Source organism: Bombyx mandarina, chromosome A1 (assembly GCF_030267445.1).
Source record: "Bombyx mandarina strain Sakado chromosome A1, ASM3026744v2".
Classification (NCBI taxonomy): Eukaryota; Metazoa; Arthropoda; class Insecta; order Lepidoptera; family Bombycidae; genus Bombyx; species Bombyx mandarina.
The window spans coordinates 16,067,319-16,086,800 of record NC_143234.1 but is presented as its reverse complement, the minus strand read 5'-3'; the positions used below and the strand labels follow the sequence as shown (position 1 = coordinate 16,086,800).

Below are 19,482 nucleotides of genomic sequence, written 5' to 3'. Positions count from 1 at the left end.
ATTGGTCAGAATGACGGATCTAAAAAGTGTCGTGACAACTTTTCGTAAGATTTTTTTCCGTCTAGCCCCCTTTCACAACGCGCGATAAGGAACTTCCCCTTTCACAACGCGCGATAAGGAACTTCGTTCCAATTATGAATTGTAGTTTGACAGATTTTAGACAACATATAGTAGGTAGGTATTATGACGCGAGTCAAAAAAGTACTTAAGACATGAGGCGCGCATCCACGTGCAGTGGTATCGTGTCACGCCAGAAATCAATTCGTAAAATTCAGAAATAACTTTCGCATTGAGAATCGACGATTAAATTAACTTTATTTTATTAGAAGACATACGTCAGGGATTCAACTCGAGTCTCTATGGTATCGCTGGGATGACTTTCCTTGCATCTTTCTACTTCTAGTATTTTTCTGCTCAAAGCAAAATTTCGTTCAATATGTGCAGTAAAAAAACTATACTTGTCGATATATACTATTCCAAAGGAAATTACAGATTGTCTTGTTCAGCTTTGCGACTTTTTGACAATGTAGTATGTTGTACAGCTTTAATAGATCTTAGTATATTTTTGTGTGTAATCATGGTTTTTTTAACTTTTTAGTATTAATACTAATTTTATATTTCTTGGTCAAGAACTGATTGTGGTCCTGACCAAGTGTGGAAAAATTGTTACGTGGATTTTTTATAAGAAGTTTCAGTCTCTATTTTTATTAAAATTTACAATTTTAATAAGAAATACGGTTTCGACCTTGCTCTACAAAATAATTGGCTGTATGACTTACGTTCCTTTTACCTGTCCGTTGTGTAGTAGATGAAGTTGACGCTGAATACCAACAATCTATGGCTTAGCGCGGGTTATTCAATTTTGTTGCTTAGCAACCAAATGAATTCTCAATTCGTTTACATCCATTCATTTATTTGCGACTTTTATTAGTTACTTTACTGCGCGTCAGTCAACTAACTGTGTGAAACTTGCAGTGCCGAATTTTATACTTAACGATATTTATGGGCATAAATTATATTCTAGGCATTGATGTCCATTTTATTTTGTGCTTGCCTTATATTTTGCGTTTGTAATGATTAATGCCGATATTCTATAAATGCACTCAGTGTAAACAGTGATTATTAAATTAATCTAGAAGACGTACTAAATATTATGAACATTATTGTGTTAACGATATATTTTATTTATGTTTACAATGTAATGGCTAATGATTACGACGGCGATGAGAAATGTGAGTGTAGTTTTTACTTATCTAATTAATTAATTAAATTCTGTTACTCCGACATGCGTACAGTAAAGGTAAATGCGTTTTTTTTTTCTATTTGCGCTCGAACACGCTTTAATATATTCTAAGAGAGCTCAGTTTAGAAATTATAGTAAAATTATAGATTTATTACATTTTCGACGCTCGCTTAACAAATTAAGTTTACCAATACATCTCTAAAATGTATTAAATCAATTTTTCTGTCAGTGTAACTTTATGAAAGTTAAAAGAGTTTCAGCGGTGGTAAGGCGTATGTAAGCCCGCATGAGTAGGTACTACCATCCTGCTTATTCCTGCCGTGAAGGAGTCGTATACCGGTTAGGAAAACCGTTCAACACCGACCGTACCACCTTCCTCTCACCTACCTTTAGACTTCAAGTCTCAAGGTAGGTGATAGTATTCACGTTGTGATTTTTATGAGCTCCGGCTACCATTTAATCCAATTTTTTTTACCATCGCACCGCCTGCCTCCCGAGTAGAGTTCATCCATACTACCTGGAGCCACTGTGTTCATCCACAGTGCGTTTCCAGAGATCTTTTTTGCCACGTACCATCCGGCTTTGGAATGAGCTCCCCTCCACGGTGTTTCCCAAGCGCTATGCCATGTCCTTCAACAAACGGGACTTGTGGAGAGTATTAAACGGTAGGCAGCGGCTTGGCTCTGCCCCTGGCATTGCTGACGTCTATGAGCGACGGTAACCACTTACCATCAAGTGGGCCGTATGCCCGTCTGCCTACAAGGAAAAAAATTGAAACAAACGACTTTCGATTAAGGCATTCCAACCAAAGTCATAATGTATCATCATCATCATCTCAGCCTGTCTACTGTTCACTGAACATAGGCCTCTCCAACTGATATCCATTGCGGCCGGTCCGTTGCCACCTGCATCCAACGTGACCCAGCAATTTTCACCAGGTCGTCGGTCCATCTGGTAGGTGGCGGTCCCACACTGGGTTTGCCAGTACGTGGTCTCCACTCGAGGATCTTTCGGCCCCATCGGCCGTCCGATCTTCGCGCTATGTATCCTCCTCCTCCTTGCGTCGATAATCCTCAGTGCTGGGGGTCGTGGCCTCCTCTAACAACTTTCTCCTATATTATTATTTTTATTGAAGTCGTTGTGGCCTAAAGGATAAGACGTCCGGTGCATTCGTATGTAGCGATGCACCGGTGTTCGAATCCCGCAGGCGGGTACCAATTTTTCTAATGAAATACGTACTCAACGTTCGTACTCAAATGTTCACGATTGACTTCCACGGTGAAGGAATAACATCGTGTAATAAAAATCAAACCCGCAAAATTATAATTTGCGTAATCACTGGTGGTAGGACCTCTTGGGAGTCCCCATGTGTAGGTACCACCACCCCGCCTATTTCTGCCGTGAAGCAGTAACGCGTTTCGGTTCGAAGGGAGGCGTAGCCGTTGTAACTATACTGAGATCTTAGAACTTATATCTCGAGGTGGGTGGCGCATTTACGTTGTAGATGTTTATGGGCTCCAGTAACCACTTAACACCAGGTACGCTGTGAGCTCGTACATCCATCTAAGCAATAAAAAAAAATATCTTGCGCCATTCCTGCCTGTCCTCGGCGGTGTGGATAGCAACGTGGACTGAAGTATTGAGAGTCGCGCTAGTATAAATCAGTTACAATATCCATGATACCATACGGTATGTCTCTTAAACAACGAAAGTCGATCAGTAAAATGCACCTAACCAGAAACTAAATAAAACGTACCATATTCAAGGGTACCAAACTAGGACTTTACCCTGTATTACCGGTTCTAGAAACTCGTAAGTGACGAAAACAAGTACGCCCAGATCACGAATACGAAGTGGCTGCGACCAGGAATCGAACTCATATCCCATGATATAGTAGTTAATGCCACTAACCACGTCTAACGAGACAATATAAAATGGACAGAGCTGCGAATGAAATCGATGAGAGATGTAACTAGTTTGCGTAATGTGAGAAACGCGTTCGTACTGAAATTAGTAGATTAGAAGAAGAAAATTTACAGGCTTCAGACAATTGGTATGGAGAAGAGATAAAAATACAAGGGTTACCCTTGTAGTTTTAGAATATGCCTGTTATGAATCCCATGCAAAGAATAAACTAGTTTTGCAACCATGAATCCACATAGGAAACTAAATTTGAAAATATATGTAATTATTTTGTAATTCAAAGGGTTTGTAATAAATAAAGGCTACCAAAGAGAACCCCAAAAGAAGAGTGAGACCGCTACTATTCACCAGTGGCTTCGTGGTATGCAACAATCCTTAGATAGTGAAGGGAGTTAATTTTGAAAAACAGTAAATGAATTAAGAGTTGGTGCTTGTTTATTTTTTTATATTCTAAAAGCTTTCAGTGTTCCCATAAACTCTTACCATAAAGCGAATGCTAGGAAAGAAAGGTTTTCGAGTTAGAACCTGGGTCGAAGTAGCGGTCCGTTGACACGAACTTGTTATTAGGACCTTTTAGCCTCTATCGGAAAGTGTGTTAAGACATCAAAAGGATTTACGTAATTTCAAACTTCGAAGAATTGCCGCTAATATTTTTCTCACATTTCATTTTTTTTCTTTCCTAACCTGGTGGTAGCCGTGAAAGGTTAGTATGCTAGCGTAACCGACGAAATTTCATATAGTGCTCAACGTTAGTTTCCAAATTACTGGACCAGTAATGTCTCCCTATTATAATAATCAATCCGAATCATCACAACGGTCCAGTGCGGTCGGCACGGTCACATCCGCTGTTAACAATAACTTTCCGTGTATATCCGCTATTATATGCCTTTTTGTCAGTTTACCTCGCAACGTTCGCAGCAGGATGTGTGTGCGCGACCTGTTACATAAACCTATTTATGAAAATGGCGTTGTCGATATCAAAGATTTGCTTGAGAATTCGTTTTGATTAACGGACATGTTGGATGGAAATTTCGTTTTATTTCCAAGTCAAAATCTAGAAGAAATTAAAAATATTAATATTTATCGTAATCTTTTGTTATAGACTTATTAGCTACGTTCAATGACGCTCATTATGAGATTCCGGTATTAGGCCTTTATAGGTACAATTTATTGGTTTATCATTAAAATTCTCAACGGGTTGACTTTAATTTTCCCAAAAATGTATGCCTCTGTTCCATATAATAAATATAATAATAAGGCAGTAAAGTGGTGAATTTCTTAAAAATCGTTATGAAATATCTCTCGACAATATATGTAATGCTTAGAAATCTACAGACGAAGTAGATGGTTTCCGGGTAACATCACGAATCTTCCATCAGTTCAATTTATTGTTAAAAAGTTCGTTTTACTAGGAGTGCCAAACTCAAAACTTTATCGAATTCAAATGCGTACTCGAATACATAATTTACATACTTTTTACTGGTGGTAGGCCTCTTGTAAGTCCGCACGGGTAGGTACCACCAACAGGCCTATTTCTGCCGTGAAGCAGTAATGCGTTTCGGCTTGAAGGGTGCGGCAGCCGTTGTAACTATACTGAGACCTTAGAACTCATATCTCAAGGTGGGTGGCGGTATTTACGTTGAAATGTCTATGGGCCCTAGTAACCACTTAACACCAGGTAAGCTGTGAGCTCGTCCAACCATCTATGTAACAAAAATAAATACATACACAGTTACTATATATATATGATACTATTTGATACTAAATGATACTATTTATTAGACCATTTGTTTTAGACCACATTCGTATTATAAGTTACCTTATCATAACAAACATACTAAACGTTAAAGATAATATATAGATGGTTAAATGGGTAGATGGTTAAATTGTCATTAAACACGACAAGTGCCTTTCCGTTTGTCGTCTTGTGATATAATATCATTATTTACATGCTAAATATAGTATCGCATCGAGGAAATGCGTTTCGTATAGGTACCGTAAAAGCTCGGCGCATGGTACGACTTGGTGCAAATCCTTTGTCGGTTGGTACAAGTTAAAACATTTTAGCGTATTTTTTACAAAATACATGACGTTTGATTGACTTGAAAAAATTAAAATTACACACGTATCAAAGATCGTAGATACTTTACCTTAAATTCCAGAACCTTAATAATTAAAAAAAAATAGTTTTAATATTAGTTCGATTCGATATTAAAGTTTGTTTTGGTTGTTACTAAACTATATTTACTTATTAAAATTAAATGTTAAGTATATAGAGAGTTCTTTTTAGTTTCAAACATGCAACTTGTCCGCATTTCTTATTTGTTACTGTTCAGGCCGTATCACTGTATAATTCCTTGTTGGAGTGAGTAACTTTGTTAAGATATATGAAATTCTGCATCTACATATACTTACTTATGTTCTTGTCTCGAATGTCTAATCATTGGTACTGGTAACACAAGAGAGAATTCCAGGCGAGCCCACTGAATGTGGAAATAACCTTTTCATCCAACACACATTTTCACTCAAGTTCATTTTTATTGTCTCCAATGTTTATGATTTTCTTTCTTTTTTTCTTTAATTTTTTTTTGTTTAATGACGACTTGACTTATAATATTTTATCGTTTAGTATTGACAAGCTTTAGTCTTTTCATTAAAAGATAGCAAATCGTTCAAAAAATGATACGAAGCATTTGAATGCAATACTCTCTTTTACTTTGTTTATTATCTATTTATAACTGACTAGCATTTATATAATAAATATTTAGAAATATACTGACTAATTATTTTTTAGAATGTTAATAATAATAGATATAGTAGATACAAAAATAATCTAAGCCTTGGTGTCCGGGATTGTGGGATATTTTATATTATTGGGCGAACACTAGATAGTAATAACAATTTCATTAGATTGCGATTTTAACTGTATATTTTTAAGGCATTAATGTACCTTTGTAACTAGAAGTTTCAAAGAATATTCATAATGTACCCAAAACTAATGAGCTTTTTATCGCTAATCGATATTTCTTGTACCATACAACCAGGTTGTTTCGACTGAAACTTACACGGAGGGCAAACGAACTCTATTCTCGGTTGTTCGGAAGATCACGCGATGTTACCCAACCTTTTGTCATAAACTATCAAACGTGGAGCCAATTTCGTTGCTGCTCTGTTTGCGTCTCAGAGTACGATTCATTCATTAATATCAATTTTTTTTTTCATTATTTAGATGGGTGGACGAGCTCACAGCCCACCTGGTGTTAAGTGTTTACTGGAGCCCATAGACATCTACAACGTAAATGCGCCACCCAACTTGAGATAAATTCTAAGGTCTCAGTATACCCGCCATTCAAACCAAACGCATTACTGCTTCACGGCAGAAATAGGCAGGGTGGTGGTACCTACCCGTGCGGACTCACAAGATGTCCTACCACCAGTGAAAGATACCACCATTTTAGATATTAAGATTAGATTACGATATACATATGTCTAAACACCTGGAACCAACTTCGAATTTGAACTTATTTCGAATTGTTTTAACTGTTTCTATGGTCGTCGGTACACTTAAGGCAAAAAGAGATCTAAAATCTCAATTCTCGATATACTAGTATTCTCAAAATACTATCAAAGCCTACTAATACCGTTCACCTACCAATCACAACTTTGGATTGAAGGATTGAGGTCCACGATCTTGTGAATAAAACTAGTTGACGGGATTCAGTGGGAAAGACACTGTGCATTTGCATTTTGTGATGTTGTTCAAATGTTTGACAAATACTAACGATTCAAAGTAATAAGTGACCTGTGCTTGACTATACCTAAGTTATTGAATTATTTGTCAAAGTAAACTTATCATCTTAAATTAAGATCCATTTTAGTACTTGGATGCACTACTAAAGTACCAATTTATGGACTATTGCAGTATTCATGATGGTATCGCCAGATCAACATCACCGCACACCTCGACTGGAGGATTTCTTCTGGACGGGCTCTGGTGATGGACCACCGGCGCCTGAAGCTGCAGTGTCAGTGCCCTCAAAGCCATCCACTCCACTTGTACGCACAACTACTGTGCTCGCAACGGTTTATTTGGACTCCTATCCACCACAGGTCAATTTATTCTAAAATAACTGCAAATTCAAGTCCATCGAATTTAAATATTTGTAATTAAATTTTGCACATCACAATATTAACTTATTCTCTTAGGCGGTGACAGACAAAACAACTGGAGATTGCGTCATGAATTGTGGAGAACCAGTCATACCGGACAGTTTGGAACCAGAGATTCCAGAAGACCGAAGATATTGGCTTTTAACAGTCATTCAGGGTTCAACACCAGATAGTCTTCACATGAGACTAGCACGATTGTATCAGAAGGCATTCTTGAGGTTACTGTTTCGTCTGTTTAAAAAAGTCCTTAAACAAAACTTACCGCATTATAAATGATGAATTTTATGTTTACAGACAACAAGAAAGACATCTAGGTATAATTAAATCTTTAGATGCACCGACAGCACGGAAGAAACACGACGTTCATTCCTTTATTGTTCACAAAGAAAATAACAAGGTCTCTGAACACGAAACACCTTTCAAATATTTTGGAGTCAACAGCACAGTCTCTTCGGTTGAGTCCATGTCCGTAGTTCCTACAACAAAAATAGTTGATCAAAATTCTAGCTCTTTAACTCCAAAATTCTATGAAGCCATCGAAATGTACCCTCTCAACAATATAGATACTGTTATTCGTATTGAACCCACAAGAATAGATGAAGCAGATTGGATTTTGGCCACACCAACAATCACTGTCAATAAAAGAGAAGTCTCAGATCAAAATGAACTGGAAGTAATTAAAGAGGACTTAATAGATATACCTCTAGAGAACGAAGCAAATGAAACGATTTTGTTTAAGAGAGAAATCATACATCCAGATCAACAGCCACCGGTGCGAGTTCACATTCAAAACATAACTGAGGTAGCAAATTGAGACTATTATGATTTTTTTCCATATAATTCACAAAATTGCGAAGTCGTCGTGGCCTAACGGATAAGACGTCCGGTGTATTCGTGTTGAGCGATGCACCGGTGTTCGAATCTCAGGCGGATACGAATTTTTCTAATGAAATACATACTCAACAAATGTTCACGATTGATTTCCACGGTGAAGGAATAACATCGTGTAATAAAAATGAAACCCGCAAAATTATAATTTGCGTAATTACTGGTGGTAGGACCTCTTGTGAGTTCGCGCGGGTGGGTACCACCACCCTGCCTATTTCTGCCGTGAAGCAGTAATACGTTTCGGTTTGAAGGGTAGGGCAGCCGTTGTAACTATACGTCAGACCTTAGAACTTATATCTCAAGGTGGGTGGCGCATTTACGTTGTGGATGACTATGGGCTCCAGTAACCACTTAACACCAGGTGGGCTGTGAGCTCGTCCACACATATAAGCAATAAAAAAAACATCATAAAAATATATACTTGAATTTTTTTTTTTTGTTGCTTAGCTGTTCAATGTGAAGACGGTCCGAATAAGAGTATCCCGATAGCGTTTAAAATTTTATAATTTGAAATCATAAATTGATATTTAATTAATGGCCATAAACACATAGTTGACTGATGCTAATATTAAAAAGGTAACATTATGAAAACTATAACGTTTCATAACACGATGGAGCTGTCCAAACCGCCATTGGGTATCGGACCCCATAGATATCACAGTGTGAATGTTACCACCTCTCTTGAAATTTAAAATCGAGGTCTCATTTGAAAGTAAATCGGCCTTATCCTCTTTAATACGAACAGAACGCGTGACTTGTGATTAATGCAGGATTGTGGTACCTACCAATGCGTCGTCCTCCCATCAGTAGAATACCACTACTCTCTTTGGGCGAGTATAACTTTTATAGCACAATATTATTCCGTCATCTTTTAACAATACGGGTTGAGTACGTATTTCCTTCAAAATTAATACCTTCGTGCGGAATTTGAATATCGATATACTCGCATCACTTGGTACTTGAGTACACCATCGCGCTTATTCTTTAGGCCGCAATGGATTCCTAAGTTAAGAAGGCTGTTTAAGCAAAACCTTTCAGTCTCCAGACTCTGGAACGATACAAATCGTGTATGTTGTGCTGGTCGGAGGTCGGGCGGTACCTGCAGCCGTAGCGGCCAGGGATATGAGACTGGTGAGAGACGCCGAAGTGGCGCGGGAGCTCGGCGCAGTTGTCACCACGAAAGCTGAGCGTGAGTTTTAACTTAAGGCCCGGTGTATTACTTGGAAAAATCGTTCATACGAGGATTTGTGGGGGCTCTTTCAATTGAATCAACTCTGATTCGGATGTTTTTGGAACGAAGTTCCTTATGGGACGATGCGGAGGGGTAGCCTAACCTGGAAAAAACGTCCGTAAGGTAAGATTTTTATTAGTAATGCACACAGTGTACGACTTAACTTTGTAATAACGTACAAATAATAACATACTTTTTTATCATTCATTGACCACGATCTCAGAGCGTTCGTTTGCGCAATACACTAACTCTTATGTAAACAACCGTGAATGAAGTGTACCACAATAAGTTCGCACGTTACCGAATGACCGTGGGTTGTTGCGAAACCTCCAATTTATTTTCTTTATACCTCGAATAGAACTTTAAATTAATATAATAAGGAACTTCGTTCCTATCCGGTGTCCCACGACACCACACGTCTTTTTTTCCAGGGAATGGTCGGATAATAGATTAGGTTCGATTATCAATAAATATCAATAGTTTATTGATATTTAGTACATAGTATATTTTATTACAATTTATTTAAGCTATGTTGCGAAACCTAACATAGAACAGAATATTTTCATGATAAGTTTGCATAAATAGAAATTTCGAGCAATTACATTAGGGCCTATGTCTGTCTACTATGTCTACTATATCTTGCAAGCAATTTCACCCGCTCAGTGGAAGATTTTGCTTTTGTCGATACCTCCAAATTATTTGCCATCAATTTTCCTAATATTAACACACATAAAGTATCTTAAGATTTTCTGAAAATAACAAATAAATATTTCGTTGGAACTCTTCTTAGCAGCATATCTGAAGGCGGCTGAAGGTTTGGAGGGAGAGGCAGACGCAGGCGGAGTCCGTGGCTCTGAGCTCTGGGCCTTGGCAGTAGGTTCTACTATAGCACTGCTATTGGTTCTCATATTGCTGGCGCTACTGTGTTTTGCGCACAGGTAAAATACCTGGTCTATCTGATTTTGTTTTTATTGAACTTCAGTTGGTTTTCTTTTAAAATAATTTAATTTGTTAAAATAAATAGCGTTCTTGGTGTTCTTTTTGGGCACCCAATGCAAATATTAAGTTGAATGCAATTCTGAACGAAAACAATTTAAAGGGTCCGCCAGAAGGATTTGCATATGGTGCTAGGACGTACTTTAAACTGGCTTCGGTTGGTATTGCCGCGTTGCCTATTTCTGCCGAGAAGCATTCACGAGGCCCATGTTACATCATACAATTGAGACTATAACCTCATGTTTCAAGGTAAGAGGCGGCATTCGCATTTCGTAGTACGTAAGCTCTTTCATCCCTCTCCGGAAAAAAACAAAAAAAAACAATTACATAAAATTTCGACACTAATTGGTTTGGCCGTTATCAGTACCAGTAAATATTCCCATTACACTTTCCAACGTTAAGGAAAAAGCAAATCAAGTCTGCAGCCTCACTCCGGGCCTATCGGGATGAGTTAATGAGAGAGGCAGAGAGGAAGCAGCTCAAGCAAGTGCACGAAGAGAGGGACGGGAAGGTGCGTCTGTCGACTCTGTATATAGAGTAGTAGAGAGTAGTATGTAGAGCATGTAAAGCTTACAATTAGACAGAACTAAGTGTATTTCCAGTCGTGATTACATTCTCTCATCTTTCCTTGTATTGGATTTAGAACTGAAGTCTAGAAATGTCTTTTAAATTCAAGAATTTTCTATCGATTCATTAAAAAAATTGGTGTCACCCTCCCTTCCCACGCAAGATTGGCAATTTAGGTATAAATAGCTATATATAACTTTAAGGCGTTATTGTGATACGAATGAAATGGACTTTTCATTTCAGCTTATAAGCGTAGTGTCCCCGAGCAGAACCAGACCTAGTAGCAGTCTTCTGCCGATCTATAGAGCCGCCAGTACATCCAGGTAAGATGGTAGGGTGTCTATTGAGTCCGCGCGGGTAGGTAACACCAGCCTGCCGGCTTCGACCGTGAAGCAGTAATGCGTTTCGGTGTGAAGGGTGGGACAGCCGTTGTACTGTAAAAACTGGCTTAAACTTGGTTTAACGTGGTTGACGGCTATGGGCTCCGGTGACCACCGAACACCAGGTGAGCTGCGAGCTCGTCCCAAATAGTAAAGAAACACAAATAACAAACCGAAATATAATTGAATTTCATCTTGTTTTTTATCCTGTTGATGCCGGTCAGGATATTCGAGCGAAATTATAAAATTATTGTTTTGTCGTCGGTCCTTGATGCGCGTGCAAATAAATGTTCAAGTTAATATGACGTGTTGAAGTCGGCGAAAATTACGTTCAAAGTGTCCGTTACATACAAAAAGAACTAAGCTAACAAAAGCTTGTTATTATATCGAGGGGTGAAAGGCACAATTGGTTTAGGCGACATTTCGCTAAATACGCAACATTTTTCTTTCTAATGAAAGATACATTTTATTTGGTATTAATTAGCGTAATCAGTTCGATGTTTATAATTGACCTTCAATTAAGTTTAATTAGCTGAAGAAGTTTTTTTGTTATCTTTTTTTTCCAAGTTTTAAACTTTAAATGGCTCTCCTGTAAAAGTTGCAAGAATGTCGCTCAAACCAAACAGCCTTTCTCCCCTCGATATCAAAGCAGTAATTGCTTGTAAGTTAATTGCAAGACCTCATCAGTTCGTCAACGACATCGTCGGGGGTGTCGGAAGTGGCAGCGGCACTTCGGAGGCGCCAGAAGAAGCCACATGCTTTGAGGATGCCGCAGAAGAGACGAGGTGACCATACTAACATGCTACTCCATTATAATACAAAAGAAACTTTAAAAAAAAATTGGTGCACGTGAAAGAAGTGAAACTTCTTTCGCGGTGTATAGTATTGTGGTTTTATTCATAATTCATCTTTAAATCAAATTTCTCTTGTAGTATGGAATGCTGTGTATAAGAGAAACTACCTAGCTCGCTTTGTCCTTTCGGTCTCTCCACAGTCGAGTGGTTCGCGAGACGCTATGTCTATTCTCTCACTCTCGCTCGTCCTAAATTGTATCTTTTCTCTCTAGCCGTAACGAAGATGTCGCGAGTTACATTTTACTCTCAACGCGCCTAAAGAGGTTTCACTTCAAAAAAATAATTCAAAATATACATATGTACGGGGTGTTAGAAGATCGTAGGCACCTAATTTCGAAATAACAATAGGATTGTTAAACATGTTTTGCAAATTTGATCGAGACTAGGGCCCACTCAGTGCGTAGTTACCAGAGCCCGTGGACATCACAGCGTAAATGCCGCCCAGATTTAATGAAGCTAGAGTTAGCCTTATCGGACTGCGTTTTTGCACTATGTATAATCTAGGCAAACACTAAACAGTTACGTGTCATCTTTCATCTCTCTTTTGTTTTTTTTATTTTAATGGCTTAGATGGGTGGACGTGGTCACAGCCCATCTGGTGTTAAGTGGTTACTGGAGCCCATAGACATCTACAACGTAACTACCTTACCCACCTTGAGATATAAGTTCTAAGGTCTCAAGGATAGTTACAACGGCTGCCCCACCCTTCAAACCGAAACGCATTACTGCTTCCCGGCAGAAATAGGCAGGGTGGTGGTACCTACCCGTGCGGACTCACAACAGGTCCTACCACCAGTTGTTCTGTAGACTAGTTTTATTTTTGTTTTACAACTATAGTGTTAGTCTGAGATTTCAGTTTGTCTTTAAAAAAGAAAGAGAAACATGAAATGAATGTAAATCTTGAGGTGTCAGTGGTCGGTTTTCGTTAGGCCACTATGCCTAAGTTATCCGATTATAAAGTTTGCATGGTGCCTTCGTTACCGGCGGTCTCTGATGGTGATGGTCACATAGTGCCGTGTCTTTTTTTTATATGCGATTTTTTGTTTCGACTTCGTGTACCCAGTGGGCACAACAGACAGTCTGCTGGAGGCTGCGGGCGTGGAAAGCTCTGACAGTGGACAGCCGTCAGCTCCTCCGACCCCCACTTCGTATCTGTCCATGCCCTCTGTCAGCTCCTTCCCCAGGTGATATTCGCAAAGCCATAACATTACTCTGTAGATCTTATTCTAAGTACTAGTATAGTTCATGTTTTATTAGCAGGGTATGTTAAGACTTATGCCTTAAAAATGGACACTGTTATCTACGTTCTATTGTCCAAAAGACTCCGGTAAACGCTAAACATCTGGTGGCCCGTGAACTCGTTCACACATCCAGACCTATAAAAGGTGACAAAAGTAAATTGAATTATTTCATGTTGTTTATTTTTATGTTGTATTTTATCTTATGCCTTATGTAGGCTTAATGATTGAAAAATCTGAACTGATAAATTTACATTTCAATAAATATGACTGACTTTCAAAAAAGAGTGCTTCGTGAGGACACAAGACAAGAATTAGTGCAGCTAACTGCTAGTGGAATTAATTCCGGAAAGCCAAATAACTTTCACAGAAATTGACAAATATGTAAAACATTCGTGAGGTAAAAAATGTGTAAGGACTTCATAATCAGTCTCTTTTAAAAAATAATTTCAGAGGGAATATAGTAGAGCCTCTCTCTAAGATCTTGGAGCCTGTGTCAGTTCGGCATCTGGACATAGATTCTCCCGTCTCCACTCCAAAGAAGAGAGAACCGAGCACCAAAGAGGTGGTCCCCAGGAGACAGATGCCTTCGCAGCTGGTCAGGCTCGGAAGCATTGACAAGGACCCTGGCGTCATAGGACCTCTGGTCTGGGACTTACATTGCCAGAGAATAAAAGATGGTGAATATCCTTAGAATGTTTATTTAATATATAATAATTTTGGAAATGGGTTTAGGGAACGGAACAAGGTTAGAGATATGTTGGTTTAAACCATTGGCTCCCATCTGCCTCGATCAGTGGGAGACATCCAAAAAATCCAAATCCAATGGGAACGTTATCTTCTATAACACTGTCATATTATATTAATTTGAAATAAGAAAAACATTACAGTGAGTGGTTATCTCATGTAAAGAGTGTTAATAGCATACTAGAAAAAATAAAATCGAATAAACATAAATGAATTCTTAATGTTCAAATAAAAAATTTCATAAATATGTATTCAACACCAATTACAAAGGCCAACCCCACACTTACATTAAACGCACTTCCAATTCGAACGCCTTCAGTTTCAAAGCCGTCATCTCCAACGAGACCTTCGCCTCGGAGAGAAGCAGGAGCGTCCAAAATGCGGCAGCGCTTCAACGAGCTCATGGACGACGCCTTCACGTTGTTCGGCAGCGCGGCCCCCAGCCCCGCCCCCCGGGACTCCGCCTCCATCGACATGGACAACGACCACAAGAGATCCGGTAACGTGACGCACAAGCTTAACTATACTGGATTTCAATTGACACCTACAGCCGTATACCAATACAGTACGGGATGGTGGCAATAGAACAAGAATCTGGTTTATTGTGCGCGGCCCGCATGCGAGTAAACTCTCTCCAGGTCATCCAATTCAGTTGCTGGAGGACGACCGTCGGAACACCGTGGTACGTTAGGAATGTCGACCTTCACCACGATCTAAGTTTAAAGCCGATACGTAAGTATTTTAAGGTAGCATCAGAACGCTACTTCGACAAAGCGGCGCAACACGATGACTCCTTATTGTGGCGGTCGCTAATTCTTTATGCGACTCAAGCGACCGGACAACGCAAAGCCACCGTCGCCCGAAACATATCTTTTCTGACCCCTGGATCCCCTCTCAGTGCTTTTAGGCTCTTCAAGAACCGTCCTTGTCGAACTCGTCGATAACAACGCAGACTTCGATTAGCGAACTGACCCATAAGATCGCAATTCCGATCCGGTGATTCAGTGAAGGACTGCTCTTGCTAGGACTAGTGCTAGAAATTCCCTCAGGTTGAGACCGTGAGCTCACCTACCGGTCCAGGCGTCGGTGAAATAGCCCTTTAGGCTACAAACAAGTAGGTATGGAAAATAAATTATTAAAGTGATGCCTTGTAATTCAAACCTAGCGAAACAGTACTCTATTCCATTGCAACAGAGACTGACTTATATCAGAACGGGCGGCAGTTATGCTGTTCTCTAGTGGAACTAAAGCTCGTCGGTCGGTCTCTGCTAATTAAATAGAACGGAAAATATAAATAACCTTCCAGTTGGCTCGGGAGTGACGCAGGCGCGCAACGACAACGTCCGGCTCCCGGGCTCCGACACCGGCCGGGGGCACTCCGCGGGGACCGGGTATGAACTTTAGTATTCAAGCACCAACCGGGCATATCATAAAACCCCCATAGACACAGCCCACTGAGTTTCTCGCCGGATCTTCTCAGTGGGTCGCGTTTCCGATCCGGTGGTAGATTCTACGAAGCACGGCTCTTGCTAGGGTCGGTGTTAGCAACACTCCGGTTTGAGCCGCGTGAGCTCACCTAATAGTTAAGGTTACGCTGAAATAGCCTCTCAAGGCTATCAGCTTAGGTAGGAAAAATAATAATCATAAAAGCATATATACCTATGTATGTGTATGCATACACAAAAAATCATTTAAATCGGTCCAACCAACAGGAATTCAGTGACAATCACACGTACAGTAGAATTATATAAATAAAGATGAACATTATCGATATTCTTCAATAAAATTAGCATATTCTTCAAAGTTGTTGAAATTTGTCTATTCTACGCAAGGCCGCACTATACACAGCGTAATTCTTTGTACGTAGCTTGCTATAATATATTGTTACACCGGTAAGAGTAACGCCATCTAGCGCCGAATAGTCGAACGAATATCGAAGCATATTTAGTAGCATCTAGAACGCCCGAGAAGTACAACGCCATCTATTGTCAGATAACGGAAACACACATCGAACGTATTCAAATTGTGAGGAATGTTCTCGACGATTCTAGGGATGTCATATCGACTACAAAAGCGTTGTAGAGATGGCACGCAGTCAATCAATAATCGGAACTACTCGAAACGAAACAGCGAACGGGTCACCTGAAGCGAAGCGGAAGAGGCGAATTTACTGGTGGTAGGACCTCTTGCGAGTCCACACGGGTAGGTACCACCGCCCTGCTTATTTCTGCCGTGAAGCAGTAATGCGTATCGGTTTGAAGGGTGGGGCAGCCGTTGTAACTATACTGAGACTTTAGAACTTATATCTCAAGGTGTATGGCGCATTTACGTTGTAGATGTCTATGGGCTCCAGTAACCACTTAACACCAGGTGGGCTGTGAGCCCGTCCACACATCTAAGCAATAAAAAATTAAAAAATTAAAAAAATATAGTTTTAATGTATACTTCGGTAGAATTTTTTTGTTTATCCCGAACCCCAGCGCGTATCAATATTTACCATTAAATCTATAGGAGGGTCAGCGGGAGTGTTTTGTCGATGGAATGCCTACGCCCTAGAACTACGGCGGCGAGGCCGCAACAGCGTAGGGCTCCGCCCCCGGCCTCTGCTTGGGGACCAACAACAGTAAGCATTCTTTTCTTTTAGAGATATATCATAATCAAATTCCTAAACTAAATAAAAGAATTTTACACGATACGGTTAGTGCAGCCCATAGACATCAACACGTGAATCCCATCACATACTTTAATGATTAAACACAAAAATGGTGCTTTCATCGTTTTATGTCGCAAGCCTACAGATATTTTTTTAAATAATAAATTTAAAATCCCATAGGGTCCTTCTTCAATGAAATGGTGGGTGTCATTATTTGCCTACGTTCATAATTTCTGCATCAAATCATTAGGATGAAAGGGTTGTTGTGGTCCTATGTCTACTACGTAATGACGTCATCTGAACAGTCATTCATCCATTGCCTATTTCGACGATAAGTCGAAGTGAACAAGGACATTCACTGTTCCATTTTAATGACCTTCGGGTCATGAGTCCTTTAACATGGGACAAGCTGTGAACTCGCCTCGCTTATGAAAAAGTGTTTTTCGTAAAATATCTATTCCAATAGGTTTTTTTTTAAGTGAAACTTCTTTAGGCGTGTTAGGAATACACACTCTCGACAGATTCGTTATGGCTAGAAAGAAAATATACAATTTAGGACGAGCGAGAGTGAGAGAATAGACAGAGCGTCTCGCGAACCACTCGAAGGAAGAGGGGAAAGACAAAGCAAGCTAGGTCGTTTTTCTTAAACACAGCATTCCATACTACAAGAGAAATTTGATTTAAGAATGAATAATGAAGAAAACCAAAATACTATACACCGCGAAAGAAGTTTCACTTCTTTCACGTGCACCAAGTTGCACCAGTGCTGTTTTGTTTTCCACCAGTCTATAGGAGCGTCGGTCCCTGTGGTGAACCCTGGTTTGGTGGCGACGGACGCCCGCCTGCCCCCGGAGGACCCCGCGGTGCCGCTCATATCCGCCATCAAGACGGAGATACAACGCATCAGAGACAACGCCACCAAACTTTAAATCCCTTCGGATCAGTAAATATGGTGAAACTTAATTCACACTCTAGAGTTGAGTAGATATTTCATTAGTAAAATTTGTTACTGTTAAAGTAGCTTTTTTAGAAGTTTTTCATCATGGGTTTAAGTTATTAGGTAATTAAATGTATCATGTATGTATGTGAAGGAAAAACTTTTTTTTGTATTTTTTGTATAAATCCTTTTTAGGTTTTTTTTTCATTCTTTATTAGAGCCATACACTAGGTTAAGTCGGCTTTAGTTCTTTTTTTTTTTTAATAACGATTTATTGTATTGTATGTATTGGATATTGTTTTATTTTATTCTATCAGTAGAAAATAAATGTTGGTAATTATAAAATGATATAATTGGTTATTTGTACCAAGACCAAACTTGAGGATTGTAATGATAATGTTAGTAACATTTTTCAGAATGAAATAATGAGAATTATTAGATTCTGTTCCTACGGTATTCAAGGAAAATATGACATCGATTGATCTAAAAAAAATAAGAACATTTTTTTTAGTTTTTTTCTGCTTAAATGGATGGACGAGCTCACCACTCACCTGGTGTTAAGTGATTACCGAAGCCCATAGACATCACCCACCTTGAGACATGTGTTCTAAGTATCATGTTAACAGTACTACAGTAGGTATCAACATCCGTTGTTTTTTTACACCAAAGCAGTATTGCGATTTAATTTCAAGAATCAAACAGCCGGTATAGTAATCGGCAAACTTCGTGAGCAAATGACCTTGACTGCGCAGAACCGAATTTTAGATCACTTTGGTGGTGAGGGTGAGGCGCGACGGCAGGGGAAATCGTATCGAGCGCGTTATTGGTAGATCAGTCGAACCCTGCGTCCCGCACTGCGCCCTCATTCCGCTTGCTCCCAAAAGTACGCTTGCGTACAGTGGAAAGTCTATCGTTATTAATCGTTAAGTTATTTGTTATAATTGCTTGTGGACTTTGTTGCCATTGCTATTTGTTGAGTGTTTGTTGATTTTTTATAAAACATACACTATGCCGTGACAAACTGGTGTAGTACTTAAAAGAAAGGGTAGAAAATTTGTGTACGACGTATATTGCTTCTTTATAAAACATGGGAAGAATGATATGGAAAAATTAAAACAGACTTCGGAAGCAACAAAAACATCAGTGAGTACTGTTAGGTGCATTATTAACGAAGCTAAAGGCTCTGGCTTGCTCGCCGTGTTTCGGACTCCGGGTAAGAAAAGATCAGGGAAGAAGAAAGTTACCGGAATGGATAGTTTCGTTCAATCTGTAATAAAAAGATGTAATCATAATAACTACGTAACAAGCAGCGAAACTCCGTATCGTAGAAAGGCTTCGAAAAATTTAAAGAAGATATAAATTTTAATGGCTCGGAATGAAGCTTACGACGAATTATGAAAGAGCTAGGCTTCAGATGGAAAAAAAGAACAGAAAATAATCGGAAGCTGGTAAATGAAAAAAGTAACATTCGATTACTACGAATCGAATATCTTCAAAAAATAATTAATTATAGACAAAAAAGAAGACCGAATCGACCGAGTTGTAAACTACGCCGATGAGCCCTATGTCGACTCATCACGATGATAGCGACTCGGGTGATGAAAACAGTGATGATGATGATGGTCAAGATTATGATAACGAAAAAAAAATTACAA

The 19,482-nt window shown here is 39.3% G+C and overlaps 1 protein-coding gene across 3 annotated transcripts; it reads left to right on the top strand.

Moving 5' to 3' along the window:
* The first annotated feature begins 1,059 nt into the window (after positions 1-1,059).
* LOC114252696 (uncharacterized) lies at positions 1,060-19,330 on the top strand. Of its 3 annotated transcripts, none has more exons than XM_089739397.1 (15): positions 1,060-1,232; positions 7,089-7,276; positions 7,373-7,554; positions 7,631-8,138; positions 9,263-9,413; positions 10,249-10,393; positions 10,854-10,962; positions 11,262-11,341; positions 12,086-12,183; positions 13,316-13,436; positions 13,944-14,170; positions 14,557-14,736; positions 15,544-15,628; positions 16,749-16,860; positions 17,676-19,330. In XM_089739397.1, the coding sequence occupies exons 1-15, from the start codon at positions 1,154-1,156 to the stop codon at positions 17,817-17,819; spliced, it is 2,409 nt and encodes an 802-aa protein (XP_089595523.1). In that variant the 5' UTR covers positions 1,060-1,153; the 3' UTR covers positions 17,820-19,330. The 3 variants fall into 3 exon arrangements, with proteins under 3 accessions (XP_089595523.1, XP_089595522.1, XP_089595524.1); XM_089739396.1 differs by having other exon boundaries at positions 10,246-10,393; XM_089739398.1 differs by lacking the exon at positions 1,060-1,232 and having other exon boundaries at positions 7,149-7,276; positions 7,383-7,554; positions 10,246-10,393.
* Positions 19,331-19,482: the final 152 nt, after the last annotated feature.